The sequence below is a fragment of the Podarcis raffonei genome, chromosome 7, assembly GCF_027172205.1.
Source record: "Podarcis raffonei isolate rPodRaf1 chromosome 7, rPodRaf1.pri, whole genome shotgun sequence".
NCBI lineage: Eukaryota > Metazoa > Chordata > Lepidosauria > Squamata > Lacertidae > Podarcis > Podarcis raffonei.
Window position 1 is genome coordinate 51,854,404 of NC_070608.1, and position 21,529 is coordinate 51,875,932.

Here is a 21,529-nt window from a genome sequence, read left to right on the forward strand (position 1 = left end):
CAGTGACTGAAAATATACGTGCTACCCTTTTAAAAGGGAGAACGCTAGACAGTCTAAAACCTGCAGTTTTCTGGCCTACCTGCTGCGTGTCTGGCAATGTTGATGTATTGTGTGGTGACCTTGGCATTTATGATTCACCTGAATAGCATTGTTATTGGTTTCTAGGGCCCCCACAATTCTTGTTTTCATCACAATGGCACTCGTATGATGTTTGTGCCCTTATAGAGTGATCAATACACATTCCCTGCTCATTGTACATCAGCTTTCAATACCATGGGTTATTATGAGATGCTGGTGATGTTTCTGTGGAAGCTAACAGGCATTTGAGAGATCTTATCATGTTCCTCTTTGCAGACAAGATAAACATGAGGCTGCTAAGTGGTATGTCTTTAATATACTGCTCTTACTTCTTTCTTTAAAAAGTCTGACCCAGATGTAGTCTGGATACAGTTGGTGAGCCAATAGAAGCTGGAGTACAGGATTAGTACACAGGACATTATATGTTTAAATCAAAATATTTATATACCACGTTTCATTAAAAAAATCCCAAGGTGGCATGCACCAGGATTAACAAAAGGAGGTAAATAACTGGTATAGAATGATCATAAAAGTGACTGGCTCATCTTAAAAGTTTAAACCCCTGAATAGTGGACTTTCCCCCCAGGATTCTGGTCAAAATAGAAGGGTTAAACCTCCCCTTTCTATGTACTGTGGTCTCAATCCTGATTCCAATTCCAATTAAAAAAGACCCCTGACATTCCTGCAAGCCACCCCTTTAACATCCTGTGTAGCTAGTCCTAAGTTTGAGTGAAGCATAAGCAGGAGATATACAGAAGATAGGAGGATTCATGTTAGTGATTAGATTCAACCTCCTCTAGATATCTGGTGAGCAGTCTAGGGTACTCTTGGATTCAGTGACAGTAATTGGAATGGTAGCTGGTGATGGTGGACGTGAACTATTCTCATCAACTGTATCTGATTAAAATGAGCTATGACATTATATTTCAGTTTCACAGCTGATGAATGTCAACCACAACTTTGAACCTGCACAGTAATATTGTGCTTGCAGGAGAGAATACGAGAGGAGGGAGGCAGACAGACACACAGAAAGAAAAGGACTACAGCTCTTATTAACAACACAAACAAGCATTATGGAAACCTGGCACTGAGAGGACAGGGAATGAAGCAGGTAGAAGGTAAGAAGACAATGCAGATCAATTACAGAGCCAGTTGTTTCTGTTTTTGTCTCATTTCACAGTTTTACCAGTTCCATTTCTTCTTCAAAATTTGCATACCTGCCCCAATATATAAGTTCCAGTTTCAACAGTGGACAATGAAACACCTGTCCAGAGCAATGACCCATCTAAAGGGATGCCAAGCACTGATGAAAAACCCAGGATCATATGACTGATTTTTTTCCTCATGGCCATCCAAAGAAGCGGTCAACAAACACCCACAGTGATAACAAAAGTGAAACAGAAAGCAATGCAGATGAGGAGATGCAACAAGACTGAGGTCAAAGCAAGGCTTCACTCTCCATTTGCCTCCTGTGGTGGACTGGAAAGGAGAAGTACTCCAATGATATGAACCACTAAAATCAGCTGCCACTGAAAGAAATCATTCATCCCAGAGTACCTGTCCAAATAAGAAAATCTTACACGATTTCAGGCAGCCAAGAAAGGATGAGCACTGGCAGATCTCAGCAGGGAGGAAAAGAGATCAACAAGACTTTTTCATCTTACCTGTCCAGAACCTGCATTCTCACACACATATGTCTCATAGTAATCCGAAAATTCTGGCGCATGTTCGTTAACATCACGAACATGTATATAAACATTCACTTTTGATATTTGTTTTGGGTTCACTGAAGCAAAGGAAACAAAAGTAAGTATAAATAAAAGGCAAAATTGGCAGCTCATAGTCTATTGTGCGACCCTGTAGTATGATATATAATTTTGTCATTAAAATACTTTGTTCAGCTCTAGAAGACGTGACTATTGTAAAAAAGAGAACACCTCTCCTGTGAGACATACTGTGCCTTTGATTTCAGGAACAAATAGTATGACTGTTACATATTATTATATGTCACAATGAAATAATAATAAAAATAATAGTCATTTTGCATAGCATTATCCACTGTGCTGATACAGTGTTTTCAATAGGGGTAACCACTTAGCATTCCATGACTACCTGTGACTGAGTCACATACAGTACAACATTCTAGAGCATGTGACGAGTTCATTTAGGCAAGTTCCTCCTTTGATCAGCGCAAACGGCAAATTGCCTATTTGAAAGAGCCATGAAAGAATAAACACCCCAAACAAATATTCCCTGATGTGACTTAAGACAAATGTTGTAGGTAAGTGAACTGAGTAAGCAATAACTGAGATATGGACAAATGTGAAAGAAAATAACTGAAAACCAGAACCACTGAAGGAAGGAATTTACTGTCTTACTTTCCTTCTTTCTAGCAATTCTTTTACAGAAGATATGATAATTTTAAATGCTTTTGAACAAATGAATATTTTGCTTAAGACAGGTATGACAGAGTATTCACAGTCCCACACTTAAATAAGCTTAATTTTCAAGAAGTACTTGATAAAGCCATTTTTTGTCTTTACTTGTACAAGTAAATGAAATCTAAAATCCTCTCCATTGGCTATCTTCAACAGTTTTATTTATTCATGGGATTTTCTTAGTCTTTGGATATTGTTCCACAAGTCAACATATCATTGCTTAGAAAAAGCAGAAAAGGTTAATTTTCCCTTATGTTGAAAAGAGGAAAGGGATTGCGGGAACTGGTTGTAAAACTTGGACATATTGACAAGGTCAGTCATGCCAATGGAAATCTGCTATAATGAATAAATGAATAAAATTTATAATGAATAAAATTAAAAGCAAAAATAAAGCCCATATTTTGAATAAAGGCCTTTGTGACATTTTGTCACAACAAATAATGCCAAATAGTTCTGTTTTGTTGTTTTGAACAAAATGTTTTAGGTTCTTTTATCATAACACCTGCTGTTCCAAAGAGGAATTTTCTTCTTCTCCCCAATTAGCTGTGCCAGTGTTTGATAACAACTAACGTGACTTGCTTTTAAGAAATGAGGGTAGGATTACAGAAATTAATTCAATATTTTTTTGAAAAACCTCTGGAGAACAAAAATGTCAAACTAGATTTTCTATCTTATGTAATGCATTTTTTTATATTGACCAAATTAATATGGCAACTATCACTTCCCAGCTGAACAACAAAATAAAAGCTAGCATACAGGTATAGAACTTATTTCTGGATAGTTTATCTCTAGATAGTTTCAGACAACCAGGCTTTTCTCAGTAATCTGTAGCTTTCCTGGTCAGCAAGGGATGAAAATTGTATGCATGCTGCACAACCAACTTTCCTAATATCCTAATTCTGCCACTGTACTTATTAAAGATGTCTGTCACTAATGGGGCAATCCTGTATCAAGATCCTCTGGGATGAGCAGTTTAGCATGCAGTGGTTAAGTCCCCAACCCTGGTTTAGCCAAAGATACACCACTGTAACTTGCTCATCCTATTCATTACTCAGTAAGTCCTCCAAAAGGGAAGTTCCAGAGGCATGGTGGGGTGGGACCAGAAAGGGAGGATTTAGGCTGCAACCTAAGCTCGTTCAGCTCAGTCACAAGATTGAGCAACCCAGCACAGAATGTTATCTGGAAGTCTCTCACCTCTGCTAGGCTTAGGCAGAGCAGCAGCAGCAGCAGCCCCACTGCTGAATGGGGTCTGGATCTGGTGTAAATTTACGCTGGCTCACTTTTCTTGTCCATAGGATTGCTCCCTAAATCTATTCTGATTTTCAGTTCCTATAAATCATTGCATACAGCAATCCGAGATTTTCTAAAATTGGAATTTTGTGAGAATTTGTGATTTCAGAAAAAAGATGAGAGATATGTAGAGACAGATAACAGACTACTGAATACTATTTGGGATATTGCACAAAGAAGATCTCTTTATTGTCATTCTGTGTTGTTGTTTTAAAGGAAACAGAACAAAAGTGAAAATGAAGATTCGAAATTTCACGTGATATGTTGGAATGTTGCAAGGTGGAAGGGAAAAAACAAGCCATACTATTTTGAGTTAAACTGAACTCAGTTTAAAATCTATTAGGATTCTATTTAAAAAATCTGTATAGTTTTTCCATGCTGTAAGTAATTTTTATTTTGGTATAATTTAATTTGTGTGTGCATTATCCTTTATAATGAAAAGCCCACAGCTCATCTTTTTGACAAGACAATCTCAAGTTATCTGAAATTGTTCCCTTGTGGTTTTCATTTACTCTTTTTATTGCTAGGCACTAAGTTTCTGGCACACTGTTCCAGATTTACATTTTTGATTTTTTGGAATTACCTCCCTAAGGCAAGGTGACCTGTAAGTGAGAGCACAAACGAGGCAATTTGCATTTGATTTTGAGACAAAACTGACAGGTGATATCTATATAAGGTATGCTTTCCTGATTTAATTGCAACTGTATGGAAGTCTAGCTGATTAAAGCCCTGCTTTCACAATTAATTTGAGACACAGGTTTCTGACTGGTGTTAAATTAAACCCTGGCTAATTTCATACCAGTCAAAAAATCTGCTGTGAAATTAACTGGGGTCTAATTTAACATAAGATCTTGTACCAGGAGAGCAGTTTTATATGCTTCGGTGTAACTTAAAACTGTTTTAGTTTCCATTATTTTCTTTTTTAAAAATGGTATAATATTTTATGAGAACCCAAGACTTGGGAGATCAAACATTATTTGGCTTCCAACTCATCATTTTAGCAATGCTACATAATGTTAGCTAGCAACGGTGAAATAATGAAAAAGTAGCTTATTTTCTCAGTTCAGAAAGAAGAGATATACTGAAGATAATTGCAAGGAATTCATGCCATCACTCAAGCATAGGGTTCCTTAAAGTCTTACTCACTTGATTCAGTGGCTGAGACGGTTATGTTGTGCCAAGCCGCTATCTCTCGGTCCAGAGGTTTGGTCATACTGATTGTTCCATTGTGTGCATTGATGCTGAAAAATCCCTTTAAATGCTTGCTGTGGACAATAGAATACCTGCACATCAAAGTAAGGAAGGGGGAGATGGAGACTTTCTTATGAACTGAACAAAAATGGTACTTCTGAAACAAGGCTATATAAGCTATTGTCAGTGAAGAAAGGAGAGTGGTGTAGATATGAATATGGATGTGTTCTCCAGCTGCTCAGAAATCATGAAAAATGTACACTGATAAACATTTAAAATTCACTGCTACCAAGATCAAAGCACTTCTTTCTATGAAACTAAATATGCCTCAGACCTATATTAATGTGAACCAAATCTAAAATGCATTATTCATTCTCATTGCGCAGGCAGACTCACAGCAGGTGAGTGACTCAATTCAAAAGAAACAGCAAAGTGCCACTTGTGAAATGAGTAACACTGGCAACTTAGTTGAGATATAACCGTACATTTATTTCATCATGGTTGGCTTGATGCAGTGTCAAAGAAGCAGAGCAAAGGAGAAAGAGCTGAAAAGAGCCCCTTTGATAGTATGTATCCCACTTCCATAAAATAAAAAGAAAAGGTCAGAAAATGGTGTTGCCGGGAAGTGGGGGGGGGGAGAAGACCTTTGGGCTTGCTTTTCACAAACTGTTTTGTAAGGCAGAATAAGGTTTTCCTACTTAAAAGACCTCCTTCTTAGCTTCCCTACAGTCTTCCAGCACCACCTCCCAAAAAAACAAAAACTGGATATTTTATAGATGGAATTTTTATATTTTTTTAATATATACCTATTCTGTACCCTTGGAAAGGGGGCACTCAAAGATCATTTTTTTAAAAAATGGCTTACTTTAAAGCAGGCGTCACCAAACATGGGGTCATTTGACATTTTGAGAAAATGCTGTTGTTTGCCGAGAGGGCAAAGCGTAACACAAAATGGCTGCCATGGGGACACGGCATAATGCTTGCCACAACTAAAACAACAGAAAAAATGGAACAAGACCATAAAATGGTGTGGGCATGGACCTCAGCAATGAAGAAAAGGCACCTACACCAGCCACCACAATTCATCTTAGTCACTGAGATAAATTATTGGGACTTCTCTGTTCAGATGACATGTTCATTGGCACAGAGGCTGGGCCAGTGCAAACAGGAACTGAGCAGGAACGGCAAACAATCTCATATGTTGTGGATTTTTGAGGAAATATTTACTGAGATCTTTTGCAGATACTATTGGAAATGCTGGCAGGTCCCATGATAGGGACCCCTACAATGAGATTTTGCAGAGTGCATGAGATCTCATGAAAATTTGGCAAGTTCTTTTCAAAATCAGTGTCGCTGGTGCTTCTCTGCCAGTGGGGTGGGCAGGGCAGCAGCAGGGCAGCACTTCCCATTTTACCTAAATTGGATGGCAAAATGGGATGTGCCACTCCTGATTAGATAACCCATTAAAAGCAGCTACTATTGAAATAAATCATACATCCCAGAATACCTGTCCAAATAAGTAATTCTTATCAGATTTGTGGCAGCCAAGAAAACATGAAAAGTAACTCTGTTTCAAAATGTTTGTATTGTTTAATAACCCCATTTTCTTTACCAGGATTCACTTTACTTCACAAATTATAAAAGCAGTTATATTTATAAATCAGCAGTTCTTTCCAAACAGCAAATGTGCAACTAAACACTGAATGTGCAGAGTCTGGATATGCACACAGACGTCCCCCTATTGCAAGGCTTTGCCATTGTATATAATAATAATAATAATAATAATAATAATAATAATAATAATAATAAATTTTATTTGTATCCTGCTCTCCCCAGCCGAAGCCAGGCTCAGGGCGGCTAACAACAATCAAATAATCAAACAATCAAATAATCAAACATTTTAAAAACATTTCATTATAAAAATTAATTAAAATCAAATTGATGGCAACCGTTAAGCAAAATTCTGTGCAGGTTGCCAGAGGAGGGGTCAGGCTGCGCCCTAACCAAAGGCCTGGTGGAACAACTCTGTCTTGCAGGCCCTGCGGAAAGATGTCAGGTCCCGCAGGGCCTTAGTCTCTTGTGACAGAGCATTCCACCAGATTGGAGCCACAGCCGAAAAAGCCCTGGCCCTATTTAAGGGAAACAAAGCTCCATAAATGTACCATTTTAAACACAAACAGGAGAGCTTCAACTGAATTAATGGGGAAGTGCCATACACCCCTCAGACGGAACATACAGGTCTAGATTTGAGCTGTTGTCTTCAGTGTTATTCAAGAATCTATGACAATCTCAGCTGTAAAAGGCTCTCTTGAAGCTGCACCTGATTGAACTGTTGACACTGTCTGGATCTCTGGAACTCACAACTCCTACAAATGAATCATTCAGATCCCCTTCATCAATCTCCATCACAAATTCATCTAACATGAAAACGGGAGGCTCATCAACATCCTTCACTCTGATCCTAAGAGAAGTTGTGTCTTCAAATGGCCCATCTTTCAGGAAGCGCTCATCTATGTGCCTGTTGGCACCTTTCACTTTCATATTATATATGCTTTGATTCTCATAATCCAATATCTGCATGTAAGAAAAGGAAGGGGGGAAGTAGAATATTTTCCATTCAGCATTAGAAAACCAATAATGTGTAGAATTAAAGACAATAAACATATTAATGGTTCATCTTTGCCTTGACTCTCTTTGCTTTTACTATTAAGTTTACTCCTTTAGTTTCCTGGTGTTTTTGATGATCAATCATTGGGCTGGAGCCTGGCTTTAGGAGTCTGCTCCTCTTGGCATTTTGCTGTATGCTCCCTCCCTATATGCAGTGTGGGCTTTGGCTAGGTGCCTTTTAGAAGAGGCTGGGCAGGATTATTATTTTTTTTGGGGGGGTCCTTCATTCCCCATTAAGGTACATTCTTGTTTGCCTACTCAACACTGGGAACAATTTGGCTGGCATTCTGGCGAGTGGCATAGATTAGCTGCTCACGGAGCATTGAGCCTGGGCATGTGAGGAAGCTGAGGGAAAAAACCTTAGGTATATTGAAGCATTACCAGGTTAAGGGCCCACTTTAGGGATCCACCAGTGTTTTAGGTGTGGTGGCATTGGGGAGGTGCCCTGTATACCTGACATACATATTATGGATGGACACTGGGCAACAGGGCCTGGGTACACATGGTGAGCTGATACTCAAGGCTCACCCAGCAAAAAAGGGCATTGTTTCCTCCTCATCCTTTGCTGGGGAACCACAACCTGCAGCTGTATCACATGCCCAGGGGTCTGGAGGGATGCTTCCCTACCATAGACAAAATTCTCAGCTGACCACAGTTTCTGAAGGTGGTTAATTTGATTTGCCATTCCTGCAAGGCATTGTATTAATTAAAATGCCACTGTCCCATGTTTGGTCTCATGAATTTGTGTGGGTCTAGGGCCATAGTTTTCTGCATGCAGCCAATCTATCCTGGATCATGTCGGAGTTTGGCATACATCTGAGAGAAGATTTTCTTCTTCAAAACAGCCCTTTATATTGCATTGATATTTTATCATGACAAACAACACAAGGCTATAACAAGCAAACGTACTTAATCTTGTCCGTTTCAATGATTTCTGTGATATTTCTTTGTCAAGTAATGGCTGACATCTCACCTTGTTTAATATGACAGTTCCTTCTTGAGTCTCATTGTTAGTAATGATGCGAACAATGTGAGGAGTGTCTCCTTCTATTACATAGTCCATGGCAGCATTCTCTCCCAGGTCACTGTCATCTGCCTTGATTTTGCCTAGGATGCTGCCCACAGGTGCTGCCTCAGATGCATACATTTCATAACGCTCTTAAAGAAACAACCAAATATCAGAGAAAGTTGCCAACACAATCTTGATCACCGAAATAACAACTAAATGTAGACCACTTTTTATTCTGAAAATTGCCCAGTTACACAAGATGTATGGCTTGGGGGTGGGGGAGCTTATGTCATAAGCTCATTTTCTTTTGTTAAGATTGGCAGCCTTGACTTGGATCATCCATTCATGTGTTTCAACATTCATGAGCCAATTCAACATTCCAGTTGTTTATAAGTTCACTTGCTTGCTTGTGTGCAATACAAAAACTCAATTGAACAATGAGATATCAATTGTCCAACCACCAATTTCAAAGAGGGGAGATGAAAAATACAACTAATTATGACTGAAACATCCAAGACTGACTTCATTTTTAAGGGAGACTGGAAATATGTATGATGCTTTTCAACACAATACCTCAATATATTTCATTAGCTAAGCATCCAGAAACTGTCCCTAAGCAGTTGTGGGTTGTTTTGTATTGAAAGCAATGCATTCTACATCCTCTAATGAAGTGTTCAGTGTAAACTCTACAGGAAAACACTGGGAGAGGTCATTAGGTCACTTTATGATGCTCATGTCTAGAATATTTTTCCTTGTGCTTTCATTGCACAGTAGCAACGTAGTACCCACTAAAATTAAAGTTTTCCCCTAAAGCAATGGGGGTTTCAAACATTCCACCTTCTGAGGCTCATTCCAGATCACTTTGTCTTTTGAGGAACCTGTGGAGAAGGTTTGAAGGAAATGTCATTACATGTGCACACAATTCACTGTACTGATCAGGACTGCTGGCCCTCACCATTGCTCTACTTGAACTGAAAATGCACCCAAAATTATACTCAGCACCAGCCTGCCCATGAGAAAAGTGTTTGCAGCAATGTAGGAGAGGAGAGAAAATTGCAGGCTGTCTGTCTTTTAGGGAAACACATTTGCCATGACTGCTTTTTTTAACTGAGGAACACCTGATAAGCTTTTAGAGAATCCAAGTAGTGAAAACCACTACCATAAATTACATATTTTCTGTTATTAAAAATCCAAGGTGTACTATGCCTTGCCTGCAAGATTGCACTGAGATGTGTTGGTCCCAAGTTACTCAGTTTATATTTATCACTTAATTAGTTGGTCCTCAGAGGATTTTTGTCCTTAGCAAAACCTCATTTTATCCTTGTCGGTATATCAACAGTAGTTACAAAAATATAGGCTGCTATCCCCAAGAGAGGTGGAAATTGTATTAGGTGTTCAAAGGAAGAGTTTCTTTCTATTTTAAATATCTGTATAGAAAGTGATAAGGCTGAGACAAAATGGCAGGGAACATGTTTTGTGTGAGTTTTACCTCCTCCAAAAAGAGATGCTCCCTCTTTCAGCAATGGGAAATACCAATATGGGGAAAAATATTTGTAGCATGGTTCTCTCTCTAACACCCATTCAAGATAAAAGCAATACTCCTGGACCTTATTCTGAATTGCCTTTGTGATGCAGTAAAATCTAAGTGGCTCTGTGGTATTTTTACAAAATCAAATGTATTAGGTGATCCCTGTTTGGTTAGGATCATACAGGGAAGGGGAAGACATAGTGGAGAGGTACATGGCACTAAAGCAACAGTGAAGAAAAATATTTTTTCAGGATTCTCCATGTACACTCTAAACATTTTCACAGGGTGACTATTGGGAGAACTGTTTGTTCAAATGAAGAAGCTGCTTGCATTGGTGATGGACATGCAACTAAAGAAGAAACAGTTGCAGTTTTCTGACTGTGTTTTCTTTACAGGATGCTCAATGCTTTTAATTTTTGTAGCTATTTAAACATAGTGACTACATCTATGTTACCAAGACAAAATTGACAGTACAAATTTAAAGTGGTGTGAAAAGACTGAATTTGTAGCTGTAGTAGAGTTCTAGATGCCTCGGTTAAGAATTCACAGAAGTACATTTCTCAAAGTTCCTTTATCTAAATTATAAACGTTCCAACGAAATGGCTTATGGAGTCTGGACACACTGTAGCTGTAGTAGAGTTCTAGATGCCTCGGTTAAGAATTCACAGAAGTACATTTCTCAAAGTTCCTTTATCTAAATTATAAACGTTCCAACGAAATGGCTTATGGAGTCTGGACACACTGGGTTTACCCTCCTTTGGCATTAATTATACTATCAATGCAATGTTTCTTTGAATGGGTTATAAAGAGACAATGACATTTAATCAAGGAACATATGCAATATAAAAGCGTTAATTTTTAAGTTTTGTACAAAAGTATTTCACATATAACGTATGTTTTATTTATCAGAATTAGTTGGTCTGAATTTGCTCCCAGCATTTTAAAAAAATTGAACCAGGAGACATTTTACTCACTCTGCTGAAATCGAGGAGGATTGTCATTAACATCAGAGAGGTTGATAGTTACAGTTGTGGTAGCTGTAGAGACACCTGCTTCACCAACTCTGGCTTGAATGACAACAAAGCACTGATCCTGTGTTTCTCTGTCCATTGGGTAAGCTGTTCTTACTACCCCTGCAAAATATACAATATTTACAGCACAGCTAGATATCAATGAGACCTGCAGCCTGGCAAGCATGTACAGCACTGGAGTCTTAAAGTTCAAACTATTTTTCTCACACCAACACATGAGAGTATTTTATCATACCATTGCCCCAGTCTAGAGAGGACACTTTGCATGCACAGAGGGTTTCCATGATTGGATAGCCTCTGGCTCTGCCTTTGTATGGACAAAAAGAAAAGGAAGCCTACAGGATGGTGTTTTGATGGCCCCAGCTGTTTTGAAATCTGAAGGTACTGCTGAATTAGTACTGTGACCTGTAAGGTAGGGCTAAGGAACTTCTTACACCCCCTCGAGATTATTGAACTACAACTCCCATCATCCCCGAACACATAGACTTGTGTTGATGGGAGCTGGAATCCAATAACATCTGGAGGACCACAAGTTCCCCTCCCCTGTTCTAAGAGCCCAATTGCCTGTTTGGGAAAGACAGTCACTCTCTACCTCCAGCTGGTGAGAAGTGCAGTCAAAGCAATCTGGGTCAGTATCTGTTGATTTAGAAGCTGTGCACCACACACAGCTGGGTACATTTTTTAGAACAATTCATATATGGAAGCTGATGTGGGTTGAAAACGACCACAACTTTACTTGTTGCAGCTGGGATCACTGGGTGGGCTGCTCCTATGGGCCCTATAAACAAACACACAAAGTCCCAGAATGGAGGAACCAGTAAGAAGAGGAGGAGGAGGAGGGGGGGGGAGGAGGAGGAGGAGGAGGAGGAGGAGGAGGAAGAAGAAGAAGGAGAAGAAGAAGAAGAAGAAGAAGAAGAAGAAGAGTCATCCTTCCTCCTACCTTCGTCTTCATCAATAGAACATGGAAGAGGGGGCCACAATGGGGGAAAGGCAGCATCTTCCTGCGGCACCATTATGTGCATTTAGATGAAATCTGTATCCAACCCAGTTATAATACAGATCCAATTATAATACAGATATAACATCAAAGGGAGATTATTGGTTATACAGGTTTTTCACACCCATGTTGTGCATTACTGATACTCAAGAGTCTTACATCCATAACCAGCAATACCTGTTGTTGGCTCCACAGAAAAATAGGGTTGTTCAGAAGGGATACTGTAAAGCAGGCGGGCACCTGTGGGAGCTGTAGCTGTAACCTGAACCACCGAAGTACCTGTGGAAGGTTTGAGTGAAAGGCACAGTTCTTATGGGAGCATTTACTATAGCTAGCCATGTAAAAAAGTTACTCATTCTTTGTTAATGTTTCTATATGTATATAGACATATAGGCAACATAAAGATACTTTCTTTTCAAGATCCTGTTAGGGAAAGTGAGGGTTAGGGTTAATTTACATGCTTTATTCCATATATAAATAAATACCACATTCCTTTGAAGTGTAGATGAAATCCTCTGTTGTGTGTGACCCTTTATTTACCGAAGTATAGTGGATCTCTTTACAGACACCCAGCTTTTGGAATTATTTACCTGAAAAGCTGCCTGTCTCATTTTTTATGAGATTGCGAAGCCTAGCAGAATCTAAATCTTGTCCTCCTTTTTACTGAATTTCACTGTGAATGCCTCCCATATCACTGCAAGGACAGCTACTTTTGGGTTACATTTTGCCCATGGTAACAATGTGTAAACTAACCATTTTATGTTTTGCATTTTTAGATTGCTACTTTGGCCTTTGGACAAAATGGAAATAAAACTCAACTGACAGCACACTCCTATACATTTCTGTGGAATTTAAGTAAGGTAAGTAACAATGTAATCCAGACCCATGATCTGGCTGGATTAGAGTTTGGATTTGATAGATCTTGGCCTTTCCTGGCTGAGCCTTGCCTCAGCCAGGGCTCAGCAGCTTTAAGACCCTCTCAAAATATACATCTCAAAAGCCAGTCTAAAGAGGCACATCCACCAAAAGCTGTGTAATGAAGATGCACCTGTTTGGGAAGGCAGTTCCACATTATAAGGGCTGCCACAGGAAATGCCCTCCCCAGGGCCACCCCCCAAGCATCTGAGGGTGGTTGGACAGCCAAGAATACTCCCTATACCAGGCTTCCTCAAACTCAGCCCTCCAGATGTTTTTGGCCTACAACTCCCATGATCCCTACCTAGCAGGACCAGTGGTCAGGGATGATGGGAATTGTAGTCGCAAAACATCTGGAGGGCCAAGTTTGAGGAAGCCTGCCTATGCTGATCTGAACACCAAGGGGTCTGTAGGAAATGACGTGGTCTTCAGCTATTCAGGGCCTGAGTCATTTAGGGCTTTAAACACTAATTTGAGCACCTTAAATTCAGTCCAGAAATGAACTGGCAACCAGTGCAGTTGTTTTTAATTGGCCATACTTTTAAAACAGGAGTATGGGGCCTGTGGCGCTCTAATTATGCCTCAGCTACAACTCCCATCATTCCTGGCCTTTGACTATGATGGCTGTTGTTGAAGGGAGCTGAAGTCCAGCAACATATTGAGAGCCACAGTTCCTCCATTCCTGTTTTACACTTTGTTTTTCACACACATGTGTATATATGCGAGATCATCTCTTAATTTTCCACTGGCTACAGGTTTAAGAGATAATAAAGGACTCCATATTAAAAACACACACACACACAAACCACCAAACCATGAGCACTGCATCAGTCCTTAATTTAATGCCTGTGGTGCGGCTTAAAAGAAATAAACTCAAAACAAGCAATGCAGGCAAGACACACAACAGGATTCTGATAGCTTTTTATATCCTTGAGGTTGGTAATGAGCATTTTCCACTGAATAACAGATAGTGCAATCCATCTAGAGAAGACAATTTTGTCTCTGGTTGGGAGCTGGCTATATCCTAGATCTAAATCTGACACCATCCCCACGGGCCTTTCATAAGATTATACCCATGAAGGAAATATTCGTCAGAGCTTCTCATTTTATAATGCAGTGTTTATGTCTAACTCATTTCTTTCCTAACTCCTAAATACAAATACAAATCGACCTCTCTTGGGGCACGCAAGACCTCCAGCCACTTTCTATCATAGAATCACATTATCACATCTTATCCCAAGACATTCCACTACAACGGCATGTTTCTCTGATAAATTAGTCAGCAGCACCCTGAGGACTTTTAGATGCCTATATAAAGCTGTAATATTATCTGTAAATATGTTGATAGGGAATCTGGCTGCTTTCATGGCATCAAAAGAAATGTCCCAAACTAATGGCTTTTGTGTTGTATCTCACCTGCAAACTTATTTGTATACTATTACTTAAGAAAGCAGCACAGAGTATTAAATTTATCTGCTTGGAAGCTTCTTTGGGACCACATCATTTAAGTCAATTATGTCTACCCTGTGGGTCTTCAGAGGTTGTTGGATTACAACTTTCATCATCACTGACCAATGGCCATGATAGTTGGGGCTGATGGGAATTGGAGTCCAATAACTTCAGGAAGGCTTCAGTTTCCCCATCCCTAGTATATTTTGGCTGTGATTTGGTTTAAGTAAAAAGGAAGTCACTACTAAGAAGATAATCCTTAGGTAACACCCACTACTATAATCTTATTATTGTGTGGCTTCAATCATGTGATTTTTTTGAATGGCCCATGAGGCACTGAATAGCTCATGAGGCTAGACATATGGCACAAAAACTGGATTGCTACGTACATATGTTTATATGCTCCTGAGGTAATACGAGAAGAACAACTCTGAAATCTGCATTACGATAACCAGATGGATATTCAGCTTTTTGCAGACTCATAAGGCCATTCAGGAAAATGCTAGAAATGTGGCAACATAATAATTTCAAAAAGTTGCCAAAGATGAATCAGTTGTGCCATGGAATTTGTTCCTTTAGTAGCTTCCACATATTACATTTTATAGCTTCCAAATACTATAGGACTTCAAGATTGTGTACTCAAAAATGATTTCAACTAATTAAAAATGATTTCACGTGTGACTATTAGGCTACAGTGTTTAAACTGAAATGTAACTCTTACGAGTACAACAACTTGTCAGTGTTGATGGAAGGCGAGAACCATGGAAGCAATGAATGGAACAAGAATGCAATAATAATACAATGTGTCCTGAATTTGCTACTAGACAGCGGTATAAACAATAATACCAAGCAAACTGCAGAAAAACTATATGTATAAAGTTTTAAATTAGATCTCAAATCCACTGAAATATAAAGTATGACCACTGCACTCAAATCTTGCTGATTTTTATAAATGTATTGTGTCTATAGACATTTAAACTACGGAATATGAATTACACTCATGGAAAGTACCAACTAGCAGGGGGTGGGGACAGAGATCATAACATTGTATTTGCGGAAGAGTCTACAGTGGTACCTCAGTTTTTGAAAGTCTCCGCTGATGAACATTTCGGTTTTCAAACACCATAAACCTGGAAGTAAATGCTACGGTTTTCAAGCACACCTCGGAAATCGAACATGCCACGCAGCTTCTATTGAGTGCGAGATCCTGAGGCCTAGCTGTCGGCTATTGATTTTTTGGTTTTCAAATGTTTTAGAACTCAAACTGTCTTCTGGAATGGATTATGTTCAAAAACTGAGGTACCCCTGTATTTCCTGTTACACTTTAATTTAGTATAACACTTGTATTTAAAACCTGAAGAAAATGTAAATGCGGGGAAGTAAGAAAGTATAGTGGTGAAGTAAGAAAGTGTACTAAATAATAAATTAATGTGCATTCATGTTAATATAGATATTGATTCTTGAAATCTCACTTAGAGCTAAATATTCTGCTGAAGAAACTATATAATTTGAAGAGCCCTGAAGAGACTGTGTAAATGTGAGATAGCAACTGAATGATAGGAAGGAAGTGTTTAAAAAAGAAGAAGTTAAAACTTAATTTAACCAGTTAAACCAGATTTAAATTGGTATTTCTCCTATCCTTTTGCAGAACCCCCCAAAAGAAGGATGTGATCTAGACAAGCTACAATTTAGATCTCAGGAAGCCAGCTAGTCCAAAAGAGATGTTCAGATGGAGAAAACAGAAAAATAAAACCAAATCAGAGATTAAAGACTCGTACAGACAATGTGTTTATTATGCATTCATACTGATTTGCTTACTCAAGGCTTATACAGTGTCCACTCTTTTTGAGCATTTGTTCTGATTTGGTTGTGAGAAGCTTATGTGGCAAAGAGCCTTTTCTGCAGTGGCTCCCCATTTGTGGAATGCTCTTCTGGCATTTTCATTATATATTGTTTCTCTATAACCTTGCCTTTGGTTGATAAAACATTGTATGGCCTTTTAAATATGTTTGTGGGAGGAGGGTATTTGGTTTGTTTTTTGTTTTTTGTTTATTGCATGTTTTGTGTTCTCATTTGGTATTTTTATGTAACTTTGCCCAGCATTTTGCTGCAATCTATGGGCCACAGCATCACTGGGCAAAGGCATCCCATGATTATTGGGCATGGAACGAGGTTTATAGGAATGAGAGGGATGTGATGATTAGAAATGCTGGTTTAGAGAAACCCCATTGGTTTGCACATATTTAAAGCCCTGAATCTTTTCAAATTTTGATTCTTTAGGAAAATGAAATAATCTAGCTGCAACAGCCTACTTCATAAACATAAACATAAACATAGAATCAGTGCAAGGTCAAAGTACAACACACAGTACCTCTTACAGACATTTCGGGAACAGTGGCTTCATAGGGTTCATCCAAGAAATGTGGTCCATTATCAGCCAGGGAATTGTCTTGTTTATCTACATCAGATTTCAGCTGCGAGAATAATGAGTAACAAGCTGATTTCAAGATAGGATTCAAACAAACAAACCTTATCAAATTTAATGTCAAGTCGGTTTCCCCCCAATAAGGTCAGCAATCCCTTTCATGTATTGATTTATACCAAATTGAATGAGATTGTAGTATGTCATTCTGATTGCAAAGCAAATGGAGTCAATTTATTTTCGTAATTAGCAGAATTTTCTCCTTGTAATAGAAACAAACAGTTGCAGAATTTCACAAATGCCCCATGATTCAGCAGTTGAGATACAAAAGGTGCCCAATATCTGGAAACAACTTTCTGGAAATAACTAAAGACATTTTTGATCTGACAGACTTTAACAGCTGAATAAATGGGTCCTTGCCATGAATGTCTATTTTGTATGATTTTAGTTTTGTTTTAAACCTATTTGCTGTTTTGGTTGTCTTTATTGTAAATCATCTTGAAATGCTTGTTTGGAGTGTGAATAATTAATTGATTGATTGATTGATAATTCTTGCAAAGACTAAATGACAAGTATTTGGATCTGGTATCCATCATTATCTATATTTGCGTGGTGAAATCTTCTCCTTAGTATGGCATCAGAGAAAAAAGGCAAGTTCATCAGATATGACAAATTTAAATGATATGAGGTGCTAATGAAAATTCAAATATTTATCAAACCATCTTGATATATTCAACTCCAGTTCCCAAAGTTGAGAAACATCAGCCATCTTGATTAATAATCAATCACTCTTCCCAGGGAATTCTAGGAACTGTAAGAGGAACAGTGGTCTCCTAACAACCCTCAGCACCATTAGAAAACTACAGTTTGGAGAAAGCCATCTCTGTTTAAAGTGCTATAATACTGCTTTAAATGCATAGTGCACATGAGGCCTCAATAAGGCTTTTTTAGGCTTATATGTTTAAGGAGAAACTTCAGAAGCCGTTTATAAATGCATTGATGACAAAAAGGAGGGGCAAAGGTACCCAGGAAATGCTTCCTATAAACAAATAGAGCCCTCTGCATCACATTACATTCTGCAAATTAAATCCATATTTGCTTTTGGTGTTGTTTTTTAAACTTTCTGAAAGCTGATCACATTTTTGTGACCTTTCTGTTAAAAAAAAAGTGACCCATATTTGCAGATTCACAAAATATAAAGGGATTGTCTTGTTTATCCTTTTGAAATGAGACATCATACTTCCAGAGTTTTTGCTTTGAAAGGCTGTAAAAAGTAATTAATGAATTTTGAGCACTTCACCCTTTGGGCCCAATTAAATTTTAGTGCTAGTTAATTAGTGGTTAAACTTTTTTTGCCATTCATTCAGCTCAAAAGTTGCCTTACAGGAAAAGGATGCAAGATGGAGAGATTAAAAATGGCTTTAGCATTGTGTGTGTTTTTTCTTCTCTTGTTTTGATTTGGTGGTTTGTTTGTTTTTTAAGTAACTAAATAACAGCAATAAAGAAGAAGGGGGAAGAATCATTAAGAAAATTACTGGGCATCGTATGCATTTTCAAACAGGGTGGAAAATAATTGCTTATTGTGCCCAAGTCACGTTAACGTAATGAACTGTGCCGGTTCCTGGTGCTTTCTTACTGGTAAAAAGGATTTAGTATTAATCTGCTTCATTAAAAATTAATGAGGGGTAAATCAAATGCCACTTAACGTAACAGAATATCAATCTAAATAGTGTTGGTAAACTGCATTGCTGCTCAGTGTGTCTGTTCTGATGCAATGCCAAAAAAAGGGGGGAAAAGAAAAAACCTAAGCAAGTTGCCAGATGTTGATAAATGAGTCCTTTCTTTCTTTTCGGAAGATGGAAGGGAATTTCAAAACACTTTTGTCAATACAGCATGATACTATTTTTTAATTGCACAGTGCCTTTCCCTGTGCTGTAGCCCAGATAAAAGTCCAGAAATATGTACATATCAATCCTCAAGTTAAACTACTATGATTGGATACCTCAGGCCATAGGGAATTCGATTCTGAGTTTGTAAGTTCCTTCAAGCAGCCAGGGAAATGCTGAGAAGTGGCCTAAACCAAATACGGTTTTAAGTTTCTGATAGCAACTTTAGTGTCAAACAAGTACTTGCGGTTGAAGGACAGGCTGGATGATGAAGAGTGGTGGGAGGTGTCAACCCAAGAACCCCTTAGAGATGACATAGAGGAAGAAGACTTGGACCAGGACAGTGGTGGTGGGACACTGAAGAAGAAAGCTGGGAGGTGGTAGAAGCAGGAGGCTTGAGTGAACATAGAGAGTCAGAAGAAGGAAGCTGTCCACAGACAAGGTGGGATGCCAAGTATGTCAGTTTGAGTGCAGACTCTGACAGAGAGGAACCAGACGCTGCCTCAGTTTCATATCAGTAGGCAAGTCCTCCTACAGTGGCCTGTCCTCCTCCACTGACACCAAGATCATGAAGAGCCTTGCACATTGCTGAGCAACAGGCCAGACAGGCCCAGAGGAGGGGTCCCTCCTCCTCACCATAGTTTATGTCTGCTTGGGAGGAGTCCAGAGGCAACGGGCTAAAGAGGGATGCCAGCCACAACAACGTCTTCAACTAGGGCAGTTGAGCCTGAGTGAACTCTGCTGTCTTTTCCTTTTCTGAATGAAAAAGCTGACTGCACATTGAGTCTTGAGAAGTCATTCTGACCTGTGGATGACCCTGCCTGTCTGACAGTCCTAACACAGAATCTTACATGGCTCTCTGACCAAGTCCTCCAGTCCCAAGTAAAACCTGGACAGGAGATCTTTCAGATTCTTTGATGCTAAAGCAGCTTTGAAAACATGGAACAGATTGTTAAACAGTGCAAGAAGGGCAAAGATGGTGCTTATTCTTCGGGCATTGCTGTATATTGCTGCACATCTCAGAAAAAAGGCTTCAAGGAGACTGTTCTTTCACAAGGCCAGATTGAGGGAAGATTTAGAAAAGCAAGCAGGTACTAATCAACACCTCAATGAGATGTTAAACCTCCCACAGAAAGAGTTACTGTACCTGGCCCGATTTCAAAGGATGTGTTAACATCAGTTCTTCCTGTACAACCAGCAGGTTCCGAACCCCGCCATGTTTCACTCTCTGACGTCTCACAAATGCTTGCTCCAAGTCATCGGGGTTACACTTGTGCGTACAGGGAAAACAGGGCCCAAGCTGAGCCAGGGTCAGTGCGAGTGAGAGCCATTTGTAACAATGCATGCTGAAATTTCCTTTTCAATCAATATGCATCTGTGGGAAGACAAAAAGTAACTCTTACAAAGCAGAACAAATATTGATTCTCCGTCAAACTGAAGGCTCAATTTTCGCCATTAGAAAGACTTTTTACTCTTGAAAGAAAGGAAGTAGAATAAAGCCACAGGTTTTTGATTAGAAACACAAAACGCATGAAGTCAACCTCCCCCTGCCTTTCTTTGTTTGGGAAATGTGTAAACGCCACACAGACACATTTGCCACATAAAGGAAAATAATCTTACGTATTAAGCTTGGTAATGCCTATTGTGCAACCAAGCCATTATGCTTTAAGTAGATTCCATTGTCACATTCTACCTACCCAAAATTCATTTTGAGATGCAGGTGCCTAGGACATGAATGATTTGCTGATTCTAATGAGTGCAACAAGAAACAGGAATCCTAAAAATTGTGGTTGGAATGCACATTCTCTGTTCTGAAAAGAAATACTTCAGAAGTCTCATTTATGTGTTGCACGTGGGAAAAGGCTAAACATGAAGCCAGGAGGTGTGGAGTCCTGTCTCCACATCCACATGCCTCCCACTGCTCCTGATTTCTCAGTCACTGTATTCACCATAACTTATTCAGCAGAACTACTACATGATTTAGAACCTTGATCCTTTAGGGTTCAACAATGGGCAAGGAGACTTCATGCAAAGAGCAGGCTCCCTATTGGCAGAGGTTATGATGGGCACAATGATGTCAGTGGAGGCAGTCATGTAGTCCCTGGCACCATGATTATATCAGAAACATGTGAAGAATATTACCCACATGTTTGAGTAAAGATGGATGTACCTTCCAATTTCAGGTCCTCATTTTTCTGATCTTAAATTCGGTTCTCCACATTTCCATTGAAATTTTTGATCTGTTTTGGGGAAAGAAAGAAAAAAAACAACCTACAGCATTAGTGAATTTCTCCTAATAAATAGTTTTGTATTTGGTTTTGACAAATACACATATTTTTGCAAGTAATTTTTACCCAGGCGCATTTCTGTTTTGGTTTTTTCATCAATGCATGCATTTATTGGACCCTTCCCCAGCTCTTTCCCAGGGCAAAACCATTCTGAGTCTTCTTCCCAGGGGAGTTGGGTTGTGGCAAATTCACCTCCACTCTAAGGTGGTAGTAGCTGTTTCTCATTAAAGTGCAACCAGAATGAGATCCTCCCCACAGCCCTATGTGTGAGTCACATGGTTTCCAGGATCTTTTTGCCTCCTCAGAAACAGAGTATCATAGAATTAGGATGAACTTCATT

The 21,529-nt window shown here is 39.1% G+C and overlaps 1 protein-coding gene across 1 annotated transcript in view; it reads right to left on the bottom strand.

The window, feature by feature from the left end:
* The window catches only part of LOC128417650 (cadherin-19-like), a 61,243-nt gene that overhangs the window by 19,377 nt on the left and 20,337 nt on the right, over positions 1-21,529 (bottom strand). Inside the window, exons 2-10 of the mRNA XM_053396615.1 lie at positions 21,072-21,141; positions 20,049-20,276; positions 16,965-17,067; positions 12,407-12,508; positions 11,176-11,334; positions 8,638-8,822; positions 7,318-7,571; positions 4,953-5,089; positions 1,743-1,864 (exon numbers count right to left, since the gene is read on the bottom strand). Of these exons, the coding sequence (XP_053252590.1) occupies positions 1,743-1,864; positions 4,953-5,089; positions 7,318-7,571; positions 8,638-8,822; positions 11,176-11,334; positions 12,407-12,508; positions 16,965-17,067; positions 20,049-20,246 (1,260 nt within the window). The 5' untranslated portion in view covers positions 20,247-20,276; positions 21,072-21,141. The remainder of the gene's footprint in view (positions 1-1,742; positions 1,865-4,952; positions 5,090-7,317; positions 7,572-8,637; positions 8,823-11,175; positions 11,335-12,406; positions 12,509-16,964; positions 17,068-20,048; positions 20,277-21,071; positions 21,142-21,529) is intronic.